General features: G+C 50.1%; 1 protein-coding gene across 3 annotated transcripts in view; it reads right to left on the bottom strand.

Moving 5' to 3' along the window:
• Window positions 1–21,691, bottom strand: part of ACSF2 (acyl-CoA synthetase family member 2) — an 82,292-nt gene that overhangs the window by 48,676 nt on the left and 11,925 nt on the right. For 2 of the 3 annotated variants that reach the window (XM_075014248.1, XM_075014247.1), the window contains exons 2-10: window positions 12,343–12,538; window positions 9,707–9,835; window positions 8,607–8,660; window positions 4,583–4,701; window positions 3,827–3,989; window positions 3,307–3,402; window positions 2,746–2,894; window positions 2,210–2,301; window positions 8–84 (exon numbers count right to left, since the gene is read on the bottom strand). In XM_075014248.1, coding sequence (XP_074870349.1) covers window positions 8–84; window positions 2,210–2,301; window positions 2,746–2,894; window positions 3,307–3,402; window positions 3,827–3,989; window positions 4,583–4,701; window positions 8,607–8,660; window positions 9,707–9,835; window positions 12,343–12,538 — 1,075 coding nt within the window. The remainder of the gene's footprint in view (window positions 1–7; window positions 85–2,209; window positions 2,302–2,745; window positions 2,895–3,306; window positions 3,403–3,826; window positions 3,990–4,582; window positions 4,702–8,606; window positions 8,661–9,706; window positions 9,836–12,342; window positions 12,539–21,691) is intronic. The other variant, XM_075014249.1, reaches the window with a different exon arrangement.

Genomic DNA, 21,691 nt, shown 5'->3' with positions numbered 1-21,691 from the left:
GACTCACCACCATATCCTGCATGTTCATCTTGGTCATAATCTTCTTCATGATCTCAGGGGGCACAGGGGAGCCAGCGATGACCCCTGAAAGAGAGACAGCAAGAGGACCACATTGGAGACTCTCCTGCCCCAGGAAATGCCACAAAAATGGTCATCGATGCAGATAGATCTAAAGGCTGAAAAGGCCCTCAGGGCGCAGCTGGTCCTGTCTACACACTTGACCCTCTCCTTGGCTACAGGGTCTAATTATTCTAGAAGCACAGGCCCAGCATGGCAAGAGGAGCTGTGCACTTTCCTGCCTGAGTGGAGGGTTGGCCTCACTCACTTGTTAGGAGAGTTCATCATACAGCACAGCTTCATGCCAGGCTGAAGCCTGAGATTCAGTCAGCTCAGGAACAGACACCAGGCCGAGCGTCTCCCTGCAACTCTGTCCCTGTCACTACGTCTCCATCCTCACCTGGAGGGACCTCCTCTGTGGCGGGAAAGGGTAGGTTAACAGCAACCGTTTCAATAGCGGGAGAGCACAGGCTAGAACACAGCCTTCACTATCAGGCCCGTGCTACACAAGCTGACTCAGAGTTAATTTTCAGTGTGATCCATCCATCCCTCAGGTAATGGGGAGTTTCAGCCCATGGTCTGAGGGAGTTTCCAGTGCTCCACCCAGGCACTTCTAATTCACCCCTCACCAAAGTCTTGGACAAACCCTACACCAGAGCTTCCTAAACTTTCTGAGACCACAGAACACCAAACAATAATATTTGTTATGCAGAACACCTAGGAAAATGTTCTTAAAAAAACAAACCCAGCCCAGCAACAAGTACAGCAAAAAGAAAATGAAGGGATTTATTTCAGCAATGAAGAAGTAACACTGTATGTGGTTTAAATAACAGAAAATAGAGACCACCAGCGTATGATACTAAACCCAGTGTCGGATGCTCCCGGCACACCTGCAAGTGTTCACGGAACATCAGTCGTTCCGTGGAACATAGTTTCAAAAACGCTGCTCTACGCGACTCCTTGATGCTTTGGGAGAAGAAGAAAAGCCCACTACTAAGGGTCTGTGCATTAGCTACCTGAAAACATGGGTAGTAACCCGCGACAAGGAGGACATTTTACGGGTAGGAAACTCACTACCCACTGCAGCATTGCTTGTGGTCACCCTGGGGAATGTACACAGAGAGCAGGTGTCTGCTGCCACACATTGGTGGATGGAGGTATGGAAGTCACGCAAGTGTAATCCTGCCAGTATCCCCTATCTAGGGGTGGGGAACCCCCAACCCATGAGACTTAGGGCTCCCATCCCTAGCATCTGGCCTCTGGTAGCGTGGGATTTATGGAACCCTGAGCCTTGCAGGCCCGAGCCAGGTAAGCTGGGGCCAGATCTGGCCCACAGGCTCTGCCTGGTGGGGGCAGGCACTGGTTCAATGCGCTGCTGTTGCCCCACCCCCGGCTGGTGGAAACAGCAGCATCAGCATTGCCTGGAGGAGCTTTTCCCCCACCACTCCCATCGGCTGGAATTCCAGACAAAGCAGGCGAGGGAGGAGGCAGTGCCTGGACAGGGCAGGGGAGCTGCATGGGTAAATGCCCCTGTCCCTGAACTGCTCCTGCACCCGCTCCCGCTGAGACTCCACACGCTAAGCCCCCTTCCCGGCAGCTCTCTCCCACACTGAGCCCCCCATTTCTGACCCACACCAGAGCCAAGGAGGCCACAGAATCTACTTGCACCGGCCTCCCTAGGCTCTGGGACTGGTGCACAGGGGGAATATCTCCTTTTCTTATTACTGTTGTTTTTCAGTTGTGGACCACATCTGTGACGTAGGTGTTTTACCCTCAGCTTTCCACTGGTGTGGCCTCCTGACTGTATTTTCTGGGGGTCAGCTGCCCTGACTCAAAAAAGATTCCCCACCCCTGCCCGATCCCCTCTCTGCTGCCACCAGACACAACAGCTGGGTAACCCCCCAGTAAATCTTCAAGTCAGCAGACTGGTGCTCTGCAGAGAGGAGAAGGGAGCTGGAAGTATGGAAATCATGAGCAGAAGATCATCAAGGTTGGAAAGCCCAGCCCCAAGCCAACAAGTTGAAGGAAAGCACATGCAATGCGTATCTTTCTTCCTCGCTAGTGATTTCCTTGCCCCAAGTGTCTGCCTGTCAACCTGGCTTCCTCAGGAGACCCAGCAGAGGCCAGTTACCCTGTCTTCTGCTGTCCTTACCTCCCCGGAGACAAGAGAGGTCATAGCTGTCGAAGTCAGGCCGGGAGAGCATGTCTATGAACATGGTTGGAGTGCCATATACGAAGGTGCATCTGCAAGGGAGAGGAGAGAAAAAAGCCACAATGCAGAATTAGAGCTGCTGCAGTGAGGACTATGTACCCCCTCCCCACTGCACCTGGACCCGGCCTTTGGGCCAGCACAACACACCTGGGAATGATGGATTTATTAGGCAGCAACACATTTACTTTACAGACAACACCCTGGAAGTGCAGCCGCTGTTGTGGGGAGGGAGAAGGTGGCTGGTTATGCATAGACACACACTAGTTGTTCACCCAAAGGAGCAGAGGCCCTGCCTTCCAGCCAAGCACCAGCAGGGACCAGGGCTCCTTGGAGTGGGCAGAGAGGTATTTCACAAGTTCCTGAGTGTGGCATAGACAGAGATTATGCCTCCGCCGCAGCAGGGAGGCCAGAAGTCAGGGGCTGCAGCTGCCCGCAAGCACAGCAAGGGGTGACATTCAAAGGGCCCCGATTCTCACTTTTCTTTCACCACTGACTCCAGCGCCGCTTTGCTGTCGAAGCTCAAGGATGAGAAGATAGCTGGGGTGCCATGCAGGGCCATCACCATAGAGCCTCCAACAGAGCCCAGGCAGTGGTAGAGGGGTACGGGGAGGGCAATGCGGATCTCCTAGGATCAAGCCAAACAAAATAGCAAAGAGGAGGTAGATCTTTTGGTCTGTGTCTGAACCCTCCAATGCCTGGAGCAACATGGGCCTCAATATGGCTCTCCCTGAGCCGCTTGTGCCTGCAGGGTGTGAGTGAGAGATACAGGGGCTGGATAGAAGGGTGAAGGAATGGCCTGACACATCTTTCCACACAAACCCAGCCTTGTGGGAGTGCCCTCTGCTGGCACTGCAGAGCACATCAGTTCTCCAGACCCCATCCTTCCGGCTCTTCCCTAGCAGAGCTCTCAGCACCCTGCAACTTGGGGGATGGGGGTCTTTCACTACATCTTGCTGGGGAGTCACCTGGCTCCTCCATGTGCTCAGTCTGACTGCGGACGGAAAACAGCCCGTCCCCAGCCAATGGAGCAGACTCACCTTCCGATTGATTCCCAGGCGTAACCCAATCAGGTTTGCATTATTCACAATGTTTCTATGAGAGAGGGTGGCCCCTTTGGGGCTTCCAGTCGTGCCCTGAAAGACAGAGAGCATTATCAGACCCTCTCGCATACAGCTTTTCTGTGCTGATCCTTCTCCACTCCACAGATTTCTGCACCGGACTTGTCCTATGTTCCCTCTCCAGACATGGTAGCCCCTCATCCGACAGCACCACATGGGATATGACCCACCCCAACCACAGACGGGTCAGAGCTCCAAGGTCCACAGCCCACGCGCTGTCTCATCCTGACAGTCAGCTCCTGGGAAAGGGGCGAGTTATGGGACTGGAGGCGAAAAGGGGAAAACCTAGATACCCCCCTAAGTGCTATTCTGAAAGGACCAGGGAAGATGGAACAGTCACCATGTGACCAGGTGGCAGAGGGGCAGCCTGCTTAGCACCAGCCACTTGGGTTCCCATATCTGGTGCCCACTGGAGGACAGAGCCGCCTGTGGTACCTACAGAAGTGAACTGGATGTTGATGGGATCGTTGCAGGACAGAGTTTGCTGGATGTCTCGCAAGCGCTTCAGGTGGCTGCTCTCCCCAGCCTGTATCACCTCACTCATCTGGAAGGCACCAGGCAGCTTGGAGTCCAAGGTGATTACAGTGGATAGGTCTGGTAGCCTGAGACAGAGAACAAGACAGTCAGCGAGAGTGAAGTCAGGGAGACAGGCTGCCTAGGTAAGCAAAGTGTGTGCTGCCATCAGGGCAGGGCACTGGTCTCGATGACCTCCCAAAATCCCTTTATTATTCTACATCTGGGGTTATCTCCTGTGATGGGCCCCCAGGAGCCCTGAGTCACTTGGACACAGGAAGCAGTAGCTGACTGAGCCGCTCACATGGGATACTGTGACACTGGACTCCTTCCTTCCTCTTCTTTGGAATGCAGGTTACACGGCAGCAGCTGTGCGTAATACAGGGCGCTTAGAGCCTAGTGAACTAGGTCTAGGTGACGTTTCCTCTGTTTGCTGGGAAAGGATAATGGCTGATTCCCAACTGGGGCAGGGAGCAGGTCCCAGATGTCCTCAGCCAGTTATCTGGGGTCCCATACCCGGAGATGAGTACAACAGGCTCTAGAGATATTTGTGGGGCACCTCCTTTCCCCCAGGTTTATCCTCCAGGTTCAGATGTCAGTTTGTCAACCTGCCACTATGAGGATCCAGTGCAGGACACAGTCCTGGGGGGAAGTAAGGGCATCTTGCGTGTTTCTCACTCACCTCTTACTCTTTATTCCCCCCGGACTGGATTTCTCCAGCTCAGGACAAACTTGCTTCAGGATCTCGTAGTATCTCTGTGTTTTAAACTGCGTGGGGAACACTAAGGCCTTACAGCCAACCTGCATGGGGAGAGAGAGGGAAGTCAGCACGGGGTGACACACACTGCCAGGGAGTAAGGAACAATCCCTAAAACCCAACTGCACGGCACTTGCAGTCACTGCTGATGGGAAACCACACAGGCCCTGAGAAACCAAAAGGCAAGTGGTAAACATTAGCACTACCGGGGCTCTTCCCAGGACTTGTTCAGCTGCAATTGAAGTGTTACAACTGACCTTGTCTAGACTGAGCTTTCAAACTGTGGTAGTCCATCCTAGGAGGAGCCATCCTGTACAACGACTGGACCTCTGTCCTATACATCTGGATCTGGACTGGGAATTATACAGATCTGAAGAAGTGGGTCTGTCCCAGGGAAGCTCAGTGTTTGGACTCCCAGCTTGGATACACTCTGACCCGGGGTGAATCACCGGACCAATCATTTCGTTAGTCTTTACAGTGCTACACGACTGCTGGTTTGTTTTGTTACGTCAGAATACAGACTAACATGGAGAGGAGTGTAAGTGGCTTTTCCAATAGCCCAGTATTATCGCTGGGGATGGACCAGCCCCTCCACCATGCCTGGAGACTTTTTGGGAGCCCAACCCTCCTTGTGCCTTGCTAAACCCTCACGCCCCACATGCAACCCCATTTCCCAGCAGAACAGGGGCCACAAGATCCCAGGCTCACACCCACCTGCAGTGCTGGGCTGTCACACTTCTATGCCCATAGCAGACCTCCCTGGTGCCAGTAGGTGTAACTCTGGACTCCAGCAGGGCCACACCTGCTTACACCAGGCCTGAATTTGGCCCAGAGTATGTATATTGTAAGTTCCCCTTCAGATGCCATTTGCTGGCAGGAGCCACTGGTGCTGTTTCTCCAGCTGGGGCCCAATTCCCTGCCCACTCCCTCTGCTTGTCCTCCCACATCACCTGCCCCGTTGGCTTCAGCGGTGCTACTCCTGATTGACGCAGTGGTATGCAAGAGAGGAAGATCAAACCCCTCCAGCCCCATTGTCAGAACAGAGGGCAGCAGATGTTCCCAGGAGAAGGGAGCTGCTCTGCTGACATGCGCCGATTTGCATGCACAGCTGTGGGTTTCCATTGCTTCCTGGCCCTTCGCATTTGGCTGAAACTAAGCAGTTCCTTTTCTGATAAGCAAGAAAGCAGGACAAATAACTCCCGTCACCTTGACCTTACCACAGTAGGAGGAGGCCAAGACATACCAGTTTTAATCAGGGAATGATTTGCACGCGCTCTGTGATGTGCAAGGGGTGAGAGCAACCGTTTTGGAGAGGTAACGCTGAATCCACCAGGGACCTCATTTGTACAAGGAAGCTGGGGGCTTTGTAACTTAGAGTAGATCTTCATAGCAAAGAAAACCTGCAGCTGGTCCACACCAGCTGACTCAGGCTCTAAGGGCCGGTCCATTACTGAGCAGCCTGCCTGAGCCTTGGGACCCTCTCTGCAGGGTGCTAAGACATGGACCTCAGCTTGAGTGAAGGAATACACAAACCAATGAAACATCATACTAGACCTAGCCTGAGCCTGAGCTAGCAGGCATGGGCTAGCCATGGGTGTCTAGTTGCTGTACAGACGCAGCCTTTAACTCCACGGACACCACAATCAGTGTCCATTTGTCAGGCTCAGACTATTCAAGCCACAGTCTTAACCTCAAAACCCCAAAGCCACCTTTACAGATACAGCGAGGAAAGGAGATGCTGCAGGAAGGTCCCTCCTAACAGACAGGGCAGTGGTTAGTGGTAGATCCCTCTGCAAAGGGCCTGCACCAATAAAGTCATGATCCATTTGTGCACACAAAGCCCTGGAGGTCTGGCGCAGGGAAATGAATGAAGTGGCAGCAGGTTAAAAACTTGGCTAATTATTAGTGCTGGAGGGAATCATTCTGCAGTGACAGGAAACGGATGGGGCTGCTGATGGCTTCTGTCCTGAATCTAATTCTATTGCCCAGGCCCACAAGGGAAGGGGTTTTGTTTTGTAGATTTCCTTCAACAAACCACAGCAATCTAAAGGACAGACAAGGCGCTGGCAGGAGAAGAGGACAGGCAGAGAACTTAATGTCAAAGCTACAAGGAACAGCCATAACTACAAAGGCCCTGCCATAAGTGCCTCCCACTGAAATCAAGGGAGCATGTCCTGCTCCCGGCCACCCCTTTACAATTCCAGACAGAGTCCACCGACCTTAATGGAGTCACTCTGAATTGACATCCGTGTAAAGGAGAGAAGGCTCTGACCCAAGTCCCAGAGGAAGAAAGTGAAGCTACCCTTGTCCCTCCAGAGCTAATCGGAATGGGAAGCAGAAACAGAGCCAGGAGGGGCTCACAAACAATACAGACAAAAGCTGCGGTGGAAACCCTCCGGATCAATGCTCAGAGCTAAACACGGGCCCCAGAACCCACATGCTGGAGACCACTTTTCAGTTCTCTTTAAATGCAGCCCCCTGGTCCCATCCCTCTGCTGAGGGCAGGCACTAAGGAACGGGCAGGAACAGACAGCAGCGTGCGACGAAGTTCTGTCTGCCTCCGAAAGGGAAAGCCATGCTGGTGAGTTTAACATAAGGGGATGACAACTTGGGTGACTACATGACTCCAGGAGTAGACATTCCAGCGAGCTGAGGCAGGAGGAAGATCATCTAGTGAGGCTTCAAACTCTCCATTTCAATCTCCTGACAGACCAAGGGGCAGGGCTGGGAAAATTCAGTCTGGCATTTTGGTTCTGCCTCCTATTGTACTTAGGCTTTCGATTCCCAAGCAGAACAACAAGTTAAAACAATCACACAGGTGGCTCCTTAATTCAGGAAGGATTAAATTTTATTCATAGAAAGAGTCAATCGATTTGATCCCTCATTATTGCGGATTAGAAACCAGAAGGTTTTAGCCACTAATCCTTACCCTGCGTGCTATCACACAGAGTTTTGGAATTGTCCCATGCAGCTCTGAAACCCAGGCAGGCCTGTGGGGACTTGAAACATTAGGAGCTTCGCATGGGAACAGAATATGTAAGAGCCAAGCGAGCCCAAGCATAGCACTGGAAAATATACAGTTGGGAGCAAGCCAACAGAGGTGGAGGCGGTTGGCACCTCCAGGGTTTTCCCCCCGCCTTCTGGTAACAGGAGTTAAATTCTGGTCCCATTGAAGTCAATGGGAGTTCCGCTATTGACTTCAATGGAGTCAGGATTTCAGCCTATGATTCTGCCATATCTAATCTCCAAGCACGCAGCACTACCAGCCTGGCGAGGCTCAAACAAGGGGGATTTAAGAGTAGAGCAGGCTGGGTTCCTGAAGTTATTGCTAGAGGCCTAGTGGCTCTTCCTACGACAGGGCAGAGTCAGCGGGGCTAGCAGCTGGCCCAGCACGGGGAGGAGTCAGCTCCCAAGCGGTGGGTGAATTAGAACTGGATGTCAAAGGAACACCACCCCTTCAGTCTGCAGCACCCTGGCACACGGCTTCTGAACAGATTTTTCATTCCCGATGGTCCACTGTCCAAGGTGACTAGAACTGACCCTATGCTGAAACCTTGGCACCCGTGTGGTTTCCTCAGCCCCTAGTCTGGAACTCAAATAGTCTAGAACCCAACCACTGGAGGCAGAAGGGAAGGGGTGCAGGAGTCTTTGTAGAACAGGTGGGGGGGAGTAACCACAGGGAACAATTCAGTTCTAGCCATTCACATTCCATAGGGCCAAATGCTGTACTCGGGATCTTCTGCACATGCAGCCACTCAACCCCACCAGCCCTGTTCACGCAGGCTGCCCTCAAAGATGTTTTCCTGCTGCCTGAATTTCCCAAGTGCCTTCGTCAGGCGTTCTTCTGCCAGCGCTGTTCCCATGGCTACCCTCTGCCTTTAATAGTTCTATGTTTCGAAGCACTTGTGGGCAGAACAAAGTGGTGTCAGCCCTAACTGGCCTACAGTACCTTCTCGATCACAAACTCCAGTTCCTGGGCCTGATATGCAGGGTTCACAGACACCTAGAGTGGGGAAAGAGAGACAAGGCAGTTAATCAAGGCTCTGAAAAAGCCTCAAAGACCCTATGTGCTAGCTGCTTATTCTGAGAGAAAGATGCTTTGGAAGAAAAACAGCTATATACATTTGCAGCTTCTTCCTTCTATAGGACAACAAGGATTTAGGTAACAACCCTAATTTTAGGTTTGCCAGGGATGCCCATTTACCCCTCTTTTTACAAGTAGGGAAACCAAGGCACAGAAGTTAAATTACTCTCACAAGGTCAAACAACAAGTCAAGAGCAAAGGAGGGAGTAGAACCTACACCCCCCAATTCAGCCAATTATACAAAAGAAATCCACATTTCTAGGGACAACCTGAGAACCCTTTCTGGACAACACACAGAGTGAAAACTTCTTTCATGCACATAACTCATAATACAAAAGCAGTTTTTGCCACCAAAGCTGAGTTGAGTCATCGAGCTGAGGCTGGGGGTAACCACTAAACTAAACCCATCTCTTTGGCCTGTCTGATACTTGATCTTTTGAGGGCCACTGCAATGGGTGATGCTGTGCAAAAATACTAGGAAGACACATGGCACGGCTTGCCCCTGGGGCCTTCTGATGTCAGGAAGACATAGCCCTGATAGTCCTATCAGGTGATGGGTGAATTTCAAGATGGGACAGACATCTTGGTATCAATTTTTTTTTTAAACTGTCACTTTCCGAGATGGATTGTCATACAGAGGCACCACAGAAAGCATTACTTGGGCATTATAATTAATGGCTGGTTGTTTGGGGACGCCAAGTCTATATATATGAAATGTGTAATCTCCCTATACGTTCCCCTATGCCAGCAACAGCTGTAAGTTATGCCCCACAGAAGGTGGTCTCCCACTGATCTCTCGTAGGGCTGGCATTTTGTTTCCCTGAGTAAAAGAGGGTCAGAATAAGGACATATGCTCCCATTCTTCGCTTCAGTTCCCTTCCCCAGCACAGTATTCAACCTCAAGATCCCCAGGCTTCCTCTTCACCCCAAAAAATCCAGGGGCCCAGGGAGACAAATCTCCTTACCAGGATGATTCCTGCCTGGGCTGTTGCAAACTGCATTAGGACCCACTCATACTTGTTGGGACCCCACATGCCCAAACGGTCTCCCTTCTTCAGACCAATAGCCAGAAGCCCAGCTGCTGCCTGGTCCACCTGCAAACACACACAAGGACAGATAGGGAAAGATGCACGGGGCACCTCAAGGCATTTTAATCTCTCGTGCGCGAACCTGAAAGCAGTTGAGCATCATACGCTCTGCCAGTTTAGGAAACTGAAGTCAAGCACTTCTGGAGGTTGGCTGTTCAGTTTACCAACAGCAATGCCGGTGAAGTCACAAAGTACGGGTCCCCCACACTTAGCAGGGGACCAGTGTTCCCTGTAAGCTGAGCCTTTGGGCAGCCACCCAGGAGAGGTTTGTGTGCTGCCCAGCTGATCAGCAGAGCACCCTCAGCCACCCACATGGGTCAGCATGCGTGTCTTCTGGTGGAACACATCCATACATGCCTCGGTGCTCGTAAAATTTATTATGCCCAGGGATGGAAAAAATCAGAGGGAACATGGCAGGGCACTGAGGCACAAACTCAGGGCATACAAAGGCAGTCGGGACTCGGATATACTGAACATATATAGATGAATTTCATTGCTGTGCAGTCAAGGCCAATGCACCTTTTAACTCTTAGATAGGCCCTCAAAATAGGTCTCATACGGTGCTGTGGGATCCCTGTGTAGGCTGAATTTTAATCGCACAGGCCTCGTTGCCGACCTCTAAAATCATATGGATGAAGAAAACAATTTAATGACAGTCTGACCCATCTCTGTTTCGAACCCTCACTATATGAGTCAAAACCCAAGCATTACAGTCAGAGTATAATTTATCTTGCACAACAGCAAACGCTTTCCAGGTGGACTTGGGCATATGCAGTCCAATGTCCTCCGTAACATTTCATTCCTTTTCTGATATTCTCGCTTTGCTTTGTTTTCAGGTAAACTAGATTTTAATCCATGTAACTGCTTATAAAAAGTTATCTGTAGGGCTCACAGTTTAAGAAATGGGTATTTTCCAGGTGAGCCTGTAAAAGTTTTAAAAATCAATGAGTTCTGTCAATAGCGTTTATTGCTGTAAACGAACAAAACGCTACCAGATCTATGAACAGCAATATGCAAACACCTTCCATTATCAAGGCTATGGGTCACATACGAAATCATGGGGTAAATCTAGTGGAAATTGCCTTCCTGTTTATGCATGAAACAACATGCACATGTTCAGAATGGACATTCATATATAAGCAGGGCTAAATCCTGCTGTCTTTTCTCCGTCCAGACGCTGACTGACTTTAATGAGAGTTGCTTGCATGAAGCCTAGGAAGCTACAGATGCTCAGTAACTCTGAAACGGAGTCACACTGAAGATGACTGGATTAGGATTACACTCTACAGGTTGAACCTCTGTAAATTGGAACTCTCTCATCTGGCGAACTCCATAATCTGGCATGATTTTAGTTCACTGGATGACCACTTACCGTGGGTGTGGCCAAGCTTCCTGTGGTCCCATAAAGTTTGTTTACAACCACCAGTCCGGGCTCTCAGTGTTCTGTGCTGTTATCTAGCTCTATTTTACCCCTAAGTGTCTTCTAAGAGCCCAGTGAGCAGAGGAAGAGTTGGTAATGTGCTAGAAAATACTGGCCTCCCGTTGGCTGGTAAATTCTCTCATCCAGCACCAGTCAGGTCCCAAGGGTGCTGGACGAGAGAGGTTCAACCTGTAGGTTAAAACTTGAGGGCCTGGCCTGTGATAAATCAGAGAGAGAGCCACTTTCAGACTTGCATTTACTGCATTATGCATGAGTGCTTCTCCTGTGCACTGCCCTCGTTCCTTACAGCCCCTGCAGATAAGGGATAAGTGCTTTCCTATCATGCACTTTAGAAGTTAAATCAACATGCAGCTTTCCTATGCAGTCAGAGCCAGGATCAGAAGCCAAACCAAACAAGCCCAACTTTTAGTTTCAATCCAGAGATGAAACCACTTCTTTTCTCCATTTCTGCAATTGCTCGATCAAGCCACCCACTCAACGCTGTGGTTCAGCCAGGCTACAAATTCTCCAGGGGAGCTGGAGCATTGGTTCCCAACCTTTTCAGTTACAGGGCCCACTTCAGTGACACAAACAGTTCCACAGTCCACCCACTTTTTCCAGCTGAAGGGACGGGAATTGAGGACCCCGCACCAGCTGTGGCCTCAAGCAGCAAGGCTGCCTGAGTCCCAGCGGGCACGGGATCATCAATTTCCCTCCCACAGCAGCTTTGCAAAGCCTCTGTGAGGGGGAACTGATCAACCCCACACCAGCTGGGCATCAGGCAGCCTTGCTGCTTGAACCCCCAGCTGGCCCAGGGCTGGTCAATTTCCCCTCCCCTCAGCTCTTTGCAGGGGGTGGGGTGGCGAACTGACAACCCCATGCCAGCTGGGACTCAGGCAGCCTTGCTGCTTGGCATAGGGTCATCTAAGTGTGCCATGAAATGTCACCAATTCCTCACCTCTTGTCTCTGTAAAAGAGCTGGGAGGAGGGGAAACTGATGAAATTCCTGTGGCACTCATAGTTCTCACAGCCCGACAATTGAAAGCAACTGAGTTAGAGGGCTGGACACGAGCAGACAAAATCAGGCACTCACTTCTTGTACGAACTGGGCAAATGTCTTCCGAACCCCATCTTGGCAGAACACCAGAGCCTCACGGTCTGGAAAGCAGTGGGCCGTCTCCTCCAGGCACTGTCCCACAGTTTTGGTGAGCAGTGGAACGTCTGTGACCCCTTGGACATAGCTGTTGCCTGTGATCAGTGTGGCAGGGGGTGCATCTGTGTGCAGGGCACTGCCAAAAAAAAGGGATCACGATCAACAGCAACCAGGAGACAGTCACCAGAAAGGTCTTCCATGCTGCACTCAACCTGTAGAGCACTCTCTCTGTTACTGCCCCTCCTTCCTTTGGGGCTGTCTTATACCCACATTGGCTTTGCTGCTCAACAACCTAGGAACAAAGGATTTACAGGTCATGGGATTCTGAATCTCAGCAAGTCAGAAGTCTAGACACAAGTGGTTTTGGATGTACCACAACAGTGCTACTAGAACCACTCGGTACTGCACAAGTGTCTGTGGTACTTATGTAACCCTCATTAAGATAACAGCTGAGACCCTCACCCTCTGAAGCGGGTGTCTTCCCAACAGCTTCGTGAGACAGGGAAATGCTCTGCATGTGTGACAGACATGGTGACTTCTTGGGAAACCCATATTAAGCAAGAACAGGGGGGTAAAATGGGGGTTGACCCCCTCAAGACGGGGTGTGACATTTCATAAGGGGGCACAGCACAGTCGGCTGCTGGGTCTCAGGCTCATTCATCTCATGACAAATGTTGAAACGTGTTCCTGTTTTTATGTCTGTGTATTCACCTTGACAGACCAATTAACTAAGTTTTTACATTCTATAAACCTATCTTCTTACACCTGCCAAAAGTTACGAACATAACTGACCTTTCTGTCACTTTGGATTACATTAGATGAAAAGTGGGGCCCGATGTAAAAAGTTTGCTCACCCCTGAGTTAGAGCATAAGAACAGCCACAGTCGGTCAGACCAAAGGCCCATCTAGCCCAGTGTCCTGTCTTCGGACAGTGGCCAAGGCCAGGTGTCCCAGAGCGAATGAACAGATCAGGAGAACATCAAGTGATCCACCCCCTGTGGCCAGTTCCCAGCTCCTGGCAAACAGAGGCTAGCGACACCAGCCTTGCCCATCCTGGCTATCCTCCATGAACGTAGTTAGCTGTTTTGTGAACCTTGTTAAGTTTGTGGCCTTCAAAACATCCTCTGACAAAGAGTTCCACAGCTTGACTCCGCACTGTGAGAAACAATACGTCCTCGGATTGGTTTTTAATCTGGTACTGGTGACTTTCATTTGGTGACTGCGCAGCTCTTGTGTTACAGGAACAAATAAATCACTTTTCTTTCTTTATTTCCCCACACCAGTCAAGATTTTATAGTCCTCTCAGGATTTTACAGAGCTAATTTATGGATCATCGTGGGCTGGGAATTATATGTGCTCATTCTCAGCTCCTCCTGGCACAAGTGCCCACTTCTGCTCTGGCCAGGGGATGCTTGACCCCTGCTCCACTCCACCCCAGTCTCGCCCCCACTTAACCCCTTTCCCCAAGCCTCTGCCCCCACCCCTTTGCTTTCTGCCCCTCCCCCAAGCTCATCACAATCTCACTCGTCTCCTTCCCTCCCTGGGGGGCTCTGAACTCTGCAAAACAGCTGTTTTGCAGTGGCAGGAGGAGCCGGGAGGGAGGAGGAGGAGACCAACCAGCTTCCAGCAAGTGGGAGGCCCAGGGGACAGACAGAGCAGGGTGGGGAAAACTTGGCCCTGGTGAGTGTTAAGCACCTGCTAATTTTTCCCCATGGGTGCTTCAGCCCTGGTGTACCCTGGAGTCAGCACCTACGCTGTGCCTCCAGCAACTCATTACAGCAGCGGGTGATTAGGCAAAGTGACTCAGGCTGTAACACCTCCCAAGAGGTATCACCACCTGGAGAGGCTCCTGTAGGCTGGCTCAGGCCGGATTCTCTGAACACCAACAAACAAAGGGAGGACTTTTGGAACAACCACCGACATTTCAGCTGACTCTGGGCCTGCTTCTGGATCGCGTTCAAGGGAAGCCTCAGGCCTTCAGGGGATGGGCTGGCAGGTCTCAAGTACTCCGGACGGTGCTTGTTCAGAACTAACGGCTGCTATGAATTTGTGACCTGAGGAGAAAACCAGTGGTGGGACTTGACGGACTAGTCACCTGCTGGAGTTCTTGTTGGGACAATCTCTGCTCCGCTTATCAAAGCCGACACAGGTTCTTTCATTGCTTGTAGTGTTTTCACCTTTACAAATCAACATGCAGGTAACTACTACCTGTGGCCAAACATGCTGTTTAGAGCTGCCAAGGAGAAGGTAAAGCAGGCCAGCTGAGGCACTCGGACTTGTTAGGGAATCCACAGGGTAGGCAGGGGACCACGCAGCCTGGGAAAACCCTGGTCTGGTGGGAGGTGTGTGCGTATGCCGAAGAGAGGTGATGGTGCAGAGCCAGAAGCCAGAGAGTGACTCCCCTGGGTGGACCACAGAGAGGGAATACAAATGAAGTTGCCCCAAATTGTGACACTGTGTTCTCACTTTAAAGATGGGAAACTGAGGCACAAGGCAGCTAAGTGACTTGCCCAAAGCCTCAGAAGAATTCTGAGGCGTAGCAAAGATTTGAACCCAAGTCCAAGGCAGGCGTCCTAACCACTGGACCATTGTCCTCCATGTGGCCATGGATGGTGAGAACCTCCACATGGCCATGTGATGGTGAGAACCCATCCCTCCCAGCCTGGAAAACAGGGGAGTGTGGAAAAACACCTTGTATTATTTGGCTAAGACGATACTACAGGTCTAATGACCAATTCCTCTTGTGCATTCAGATCCCTGGATGTGGGCATCGGGGAGCTACGTGCTGACCTTCCCAGGCATTCCTCTGCCTGGAGGAAGGAATATTTCTGTCAGGCTTCAGCTTATTCCTTTGGGCATTTTCCACATAGGGCCTGACTTGCAGAGCTTCTGAGCCCCACTTCACCCCAACTTTATCTAGGATGGCAGATGCTCAGTCACCATCCCAGACTTCACCTCCTCTGACAGTGCAGACAAGTACCCTTGCTCTAGCTAAAAGAATTAAGTGCCCGAGGAAGGGAAAAGCAGGGGGAGATGCTGCCAAGTGGACTTGCAGAAAGGGGATCAGGAGAGAGAAGGCATCAGCACAGACTTCCTTTCTCAACTGTTTGTGGTGAGTGTGGAACGCTTTAAAACAAACAGATGGAGAGGTTAAATTCCCCAGATATTTGAAATTATGACATCTGTGCAAGTTGGCAAGCTGATACCTCTGCAACATAACACAGGTGCCAGCATTTGTCCCTCAAGAGATAATACATCAAACACTGAGCTGGGGCACATGGGAGTCGTTCCATTTCAGCTAGCAGAGCTGTACTGGTTTGCACCAGTGGAAGGTCTCATGCCATGTTTATAGCGAGAAATGAACACAAATTAACCTCAGCTAAAGGTACATCCTTCGCATCAAATGGCAAGTCTTGGTCACAAACGAGGAGCTTTGGGACAGAGAAGGATAAGAAGCACTTGGTGTTCAACTCAAGATAAGGGAGTGGGGATGGCTAGGCAACACTCTCAGAAAACCATCACCCAGCACAGTTCACCAAGCTCTCAAATGGAAACCAAAAGGAAAACACAAAAGGGGACCTCCGGCAACATGGAGATGATCTATTGAGACTGAAGGACAACAATTAGGGTACTCCTGGGGTGAGCTACAAGTTTTGTCCGGAGAAGGAGTGAAGCTGTGCTCCACCCGTGCTCCACCCAGAGTACAAGCGTTTGAAAAAGAGTAATGGAAAACTCCTCCTCTTCGGCTTCAGCCCAGGTATGCAAGTGCCACTGTCTGTCTCTTCAGCAGCCCAGTTAATGTCTTTCCACAGGTGCTCAGAGCAAGAGCATGGCGCATTGTAGGAACACTGCCTGCTCCCCATCTGTTGCACTCAACACGGAACAGGCATTCCGACGGCCAGCTGGGCGCTGTATGTACACAGGGAGTGTGGGTGTCCAGATGGGCCAATTTTTATTGCTCTGATGCAACAGCAGGACCTTATTTACTTAATTCCTCTCAGTCGAAAGGACACTGGAGTCTGGAGAGTTTTAGAGACAATAAAGTAGGTGGTGTCCTCCTAGTCCAAGGGCTGGCAATCAAAACAGCAAAAAGAGCCATTTTTTCTGAATTAGGTAAAAAAAAAAAACCTTGCAGTAATTCCAGAGTTGCAATGCATGTGAATACAAGCTGGTCCTTAATAAATAATGTTAAGCTGCACTTTTTGTGGCCCCTATTTGAAGACTAGCGCACACACAGTGATTTGTAATGTCATACACGTTCACTGCAGGACGCTCACAGCCTTTACATATTTTATTTCCTCACACTTCAGTGTTTGCACTATCAGTCTCCTGACTTTCACTCCCAAACCCACTTTATGCCAATTTTACTTCATGTTTAATTTCAGTTTTCTTTCTTAAAATGCGCGTGGCCCTTCACAGCAGGAATGCCACAAGCTTCCTGTAACAGCATCGAAGGGTCCTGTGGCACCTTATAGACTACCAGAAAAGTTTTGGGCATGAGCTTTCATGAGCGCAGACTCACTTCATCAGATGCTTCCTGTTCCTTCTCAAAATTAAGACTTTATTAGCAGCATGATCAAAGCACTGACCCAGTGTCACATCCTGCAGTGCACTGCATATATTAAAGGGGAAATTATTCAATGTTTCTGAAATAAGATGGAAGGTCTAAGCCCATACAGCACAGGCCTGGTTTGAGGCCTAAGGCCTAGCAACAATGGACAAAACATGGCTCGGAGCAAAGCTCAGCTGTGAGCAACGGGCAGGCCTCTGCTAACAGAACTTGGCACAGAGAACAACAAGAAATCTTGTGGCACCTTATAAACAGATATTTTGGAGCATAAGCTTTCGTGGACAAAGACCCGCTTCATCAGATGCATGAGCGGGGAGTGGTGGTTTCATAGGGGTATTTAAAGAGTGGGGTCCCAGCAAAAGGGAGGGCCAGAGCTGACAAGGTCTATTCAGCAAGTTGGAAATGGCCCAGTATCAACAGTACTAATCAAAAGAGGAAAAAACAAGTCAGATCAGACCGGGAGGTGAGCCTTTGTCAGAGTCTAATGGGGAGCTATTAGCACCCAAAGCAGAGAAACTCTTTAAATACCCCTCTGAAATCACCCCCCCACTCATGCATCTGATGAACCGGGTCTTTGCCCACGAAAGCTTATGCTCCAAAATATCAGTTAGTCTATGAGGTGCCACAAGACTTCTTGTTGTTCTTGAAGCTACAGACTAACACGGCTCCCTCTCTGAGAACTTGGCACAGACAGGGCTGAGAGTACAAACCATTCATTGGTAATTGGTCCAGGTGCAGAACATACTTAGTCTAAGTTGAAATCACAAGGTTTCATCAGCTCATTAAAAGAGACCTTGATAGTTATTCCCTACAGATACAGACCCAGGTTTAGGAAAGGGTCTAAAATAACAACATGATGGATAGAGATGATCTAACCAAACCACAAGGTACAGGGAGATGGGTGGTATCTAAGTAGCGTCAGAAGGTGGTAACCTGATAAGGTCAGAGGGTGGTAACCTGACACGTCAGCAGTGAGGTGATGTCCTCGGGTGACCATCTTTGTCTGACCTAGGGAGACAGTGGAACTGCTGCAGTTATCAGTACAGTATTTGTACCTTGCTTAGCAATAAACCCTGGCCAGGCACCTTCAATCCTTATGCGTTTTGTGGTCTTTGGGGAACCTTGCGGGGTCTGCTGACATTACTGGTACCATATAATTGAACATGCACACAAGCAGCCTTCTGGTTATCATCAATGGAGCCAAAGAGCCAGGAGGACACAATGGCAGTAAATCCGCCAAACTCCAGTTTCAAGACCCCCCTACCTTTTACTATTTAGATAAGAGCTGGGTTTGTTGTTGGGCTTTTAGAGGATTTTTTTTTTCACTTTGCAGATACAGTGTTTGGAGCCACAAAGAAGTCCTTAAAGGGCCACATGCAGCTCCAGAGCCATAGGTTGCAGAACCATGTCCTAGTCGCACAGATTCCTAGGTATTGCAGTGATTGGTGCTCAGGTGGATGCATATTCTACCCCCAGTTTCCTCCTTACTTGCTAGGTCCCTGTAAACAGCACACGTCCCTTTAGTAAAATCCCCTGGGCCCACATTCCCACAGAGTCTATCAATGTAGCTCCATCAGCCAAAAACAACCATGGATGTTACATTGCCTCCCTTTCCGTCTGCCCTTCTTTACACACACACAGCGCCTCAATTTCACAGTTAGGCAAAGCTATAGCCAGGCTAGCTCTGACGTAGAAAGTGCAAACAATGGTAGCAAAAGCTAGTAGCCCCCATACACACCCAGGCTCCCAGGCAGGCTTGTACAGCCCCTTCTCCCCCAGCCGTTAGTTGAGCTAACCCGAGCAAAGCGAGCCTGGGATCATCCACCAGTGTGCACACAGCTTCAGAGGAAGCCAACGGCACTCAGCACCGTGGATAACCAGGTGCTTGGGGTCTGAAGTGCACAGACAGAAGCATTCAAGAATTAAGAGTACTCCTGAAACCTGGGCGGTTCCAAGGGGGAAAGGGCAAACCCGGCCCCCATGCTTCAAGCACAGGCTCCAGGCAACACCCCTGCACCACAGGCCCTGCCCCTCCCCTGGCTTGGGAGTACCTGGGGTATAGCATGGGCATACTTGCTTCCCCTCCTTGCACTCACCACTCAGCAAGAGCAGCAGCCAGCTGCAGTCCGCCAAACCCTCCCAGCCCCCTGAGCACCACTTCTTTGGGAGCAGCTGGGTCAGCTTCCCAGCCGCCTACAGAGAAGTGGGGCTCAGAGGGCCGGGAGGGCCTGGCGGAGCAGAGCAGACTGCAGCTTATGCCATGTGGTCAGTGTGGGGTGAGCAGAGGGGAGGGGAAGCAACCCCTTACTGCTGCCACACCTGTCCCTGCCACCCACACCCTGCCCTAGCTAGCTCCTTTCCCATACATAGGGCAGCTGGGGCGGCCACCACAGGGCCCCCAAAGGTGCGAGGCCTGGGGCAGCCACTCCCCCTTGTCCTACGGATGGGGCGGCTTACCCTGAAAATGCAGAGCTAGGCCTAGGTGGACTCCCTGAAGCCCATCCCAGCTCTGGAGGAAGACCCACTTCCAAGGACAGGCTGCCCAGCTCTGCTGGCTTAGAGCAATGGTTCCCAACCTGGGGTCCATTGATGGTATCGCAGGGGGTCCATGAAAAACATAAAAGCTAAATAAAAATGATCATAGAAAACAGAATTGGCTTTGACGGAGGTTTGGGACAGAGATGACTGGAGTCTGTGCTAGTGAAAAGACTGGGAACCACTGGCTTAGAGCTTGAAATTGACACAGTGGCTTCCCACAGGGCAGGGCAGTACACTACTGTAAATCCATTGGGCCAGTTGTAATGTTCTTTGCCTTGCAAATATTTTGTTTGTTAGACCAGTGTTTCTCAACCAGGGTACACATACCCCTTGGGGGACACTGAGGCCTTCCGGGGGTCCCTCAACTCACCTAGATCCTTGCCTAGTTTTACAACAGGCTCCATAAAACACACTTGTAACGTCAATACAATCTAAAAGTTCATTCAGACAACGCCTTGTGCTGAAATATAGGCACAATATTTCCATTCCAATTCATTTATTTGATAAAAAGATGGTAGACAGCAAGTTTTGAGTAGTAGTCTGTGATATTTGTGCATGTTTTGTACGTCAGTAGTTTTTAAACAAAAAAGCAGTAAAGTAGCACTTTAAAGATTAACAAAATAATTTATTAGGTGAGCTTTCGTGGGATAGACCCACTTCTTCAGACCATAGCCACACCAGAACAGATAGTAGTTTTTAAGTGAGGGGTAACTTGGTGGTTTGCAAAACAAATCTCATTCAGGCAAGGGGTACAGTAATCTGGAAAGGTTGAATGGCACTTGTTTCAAGACCTCAGATTACCTTAGGACCATGTTTCTCAGCCAGTGGCACGCGTCCCATTCAGGGAATGTGAAAGAAGTCTGGGGTACTTTTTTTTAAAGTGGTACCTTCATTAACAAAAAAAAAAAAAAAAAAGGCTGAAAAATACTGTGCTATACAACCTCTCTCAAACACTGCAGTGCTCCTTGGCCAGCTAATGGCCTCTGTCTTTTACACTGCGAAGCAGAGAGAAGAGTTTGGAATCGCTACTGAGTAGCCTGAGAAGTGAGAAGCTGGAAACTGCCCTTAAGTTCTGCAACAAAAACCAACAGTTGGTAGGAAAACTCCTTATGCTGGGTTAACAACATGGAGCTTTTTTAAAAAAAAACAAAAAACTAGAAGATATGAAAGACACGAAGAGGGTTAAAATAAAGCCCAGAAAGCCAGAACACCTCTTTCTCAAAAGGATTCTAAAGGGCAGGTTTTAATTAGACAAATGAAAAACTTTACAAGGAAAAATCAAAGTGAGGTTGCCACAGAGTGGCACTCTGACCTTTGGAGCTGTGTGTATAACACCAATGAGATGTACAAGCTCAGGGGAAGGAGGGACAGCCCCAGAGGGTGTCTGGTTTTGTAGCTAGTTACAATGGAGAGCAGGGGCTGTGGTTCTGCTCACCAGAGAGCTCAGGCAGGAAGGAAGAGCCAGAGCAGCTGCCTGCAGAGGCAGAGAGAAATGATGCTGTGAGCATAGAGGGGAACAGGAAACTGAAAGCAGGGGAAGAGGAGGGCAGGGAGGAGCATAGGCTAGCAGGCCTGGTTGGAGGGGGAACAAGAACCGGAGCAGTAGCAGAGCTGTGGGGGGCTTTGAAGGGGAGGATGAGGAGCTTCACTTGGATACAGAAAGCGAGGAAATGGGCCTTGGAGATGGGGAGGGCGACAGAGCCAAGCAATGAAAGAAGAAACACATTGCAGCGTTTCCCAACCATTTCACTAGTGTGGACCCCCAATCCCTCCCTCTGCCCAAACCGCTGACGGACCCTCATCCAAGCCCATTCTAGGCGCTACGTACACATCATTAAATGAGAAAGGAAACCACAGCATACGTTTTCGGACTGCAATTAAGGACATTGCTGGAAAATATCTAATTAAAAATAGCAGCACTGTAACGTTGTTATTTATTTAAAGCTTATTTTCTAGGATCATTTTTATTTCTTATTTTTTTCATGGACCCCCCAGCTTTGCGTTGCTCAGTTTGGGAACCACAGACTTATTACTGTAATCCTTCTAGGGCAGTACTCCACTGAAGACCCAGAATACTCTACCTGGTCAAAGGGCCGTGATGTCCCTATCAAGCCGTACAGACCCATTGAGCCAGCTCTGCACCAATTCTTCCCAGCCCATGACTGATGACCCTGCAGCCAC

The sequence above is a fragment of the Carettochelys insculpta genome, chromosome 20 (assembly GCF_033958435.1).
Source record: "Carettochelys insculpta isolate YL-2023 chromosome 20, ASM3395843v1, whole genome shotgun sequence".
Lineage (NCBI taxonomy): Eukaryota > Metazoa > Chordata > Testudines > Carettochelyidae > Carettochelys > Carettochelys insculpta.
The sequence above is the reverse complement of the archived record's forward strand: the minus strand, read 5'-3'. Positions and strand labels throughout refer to the sequence as shown.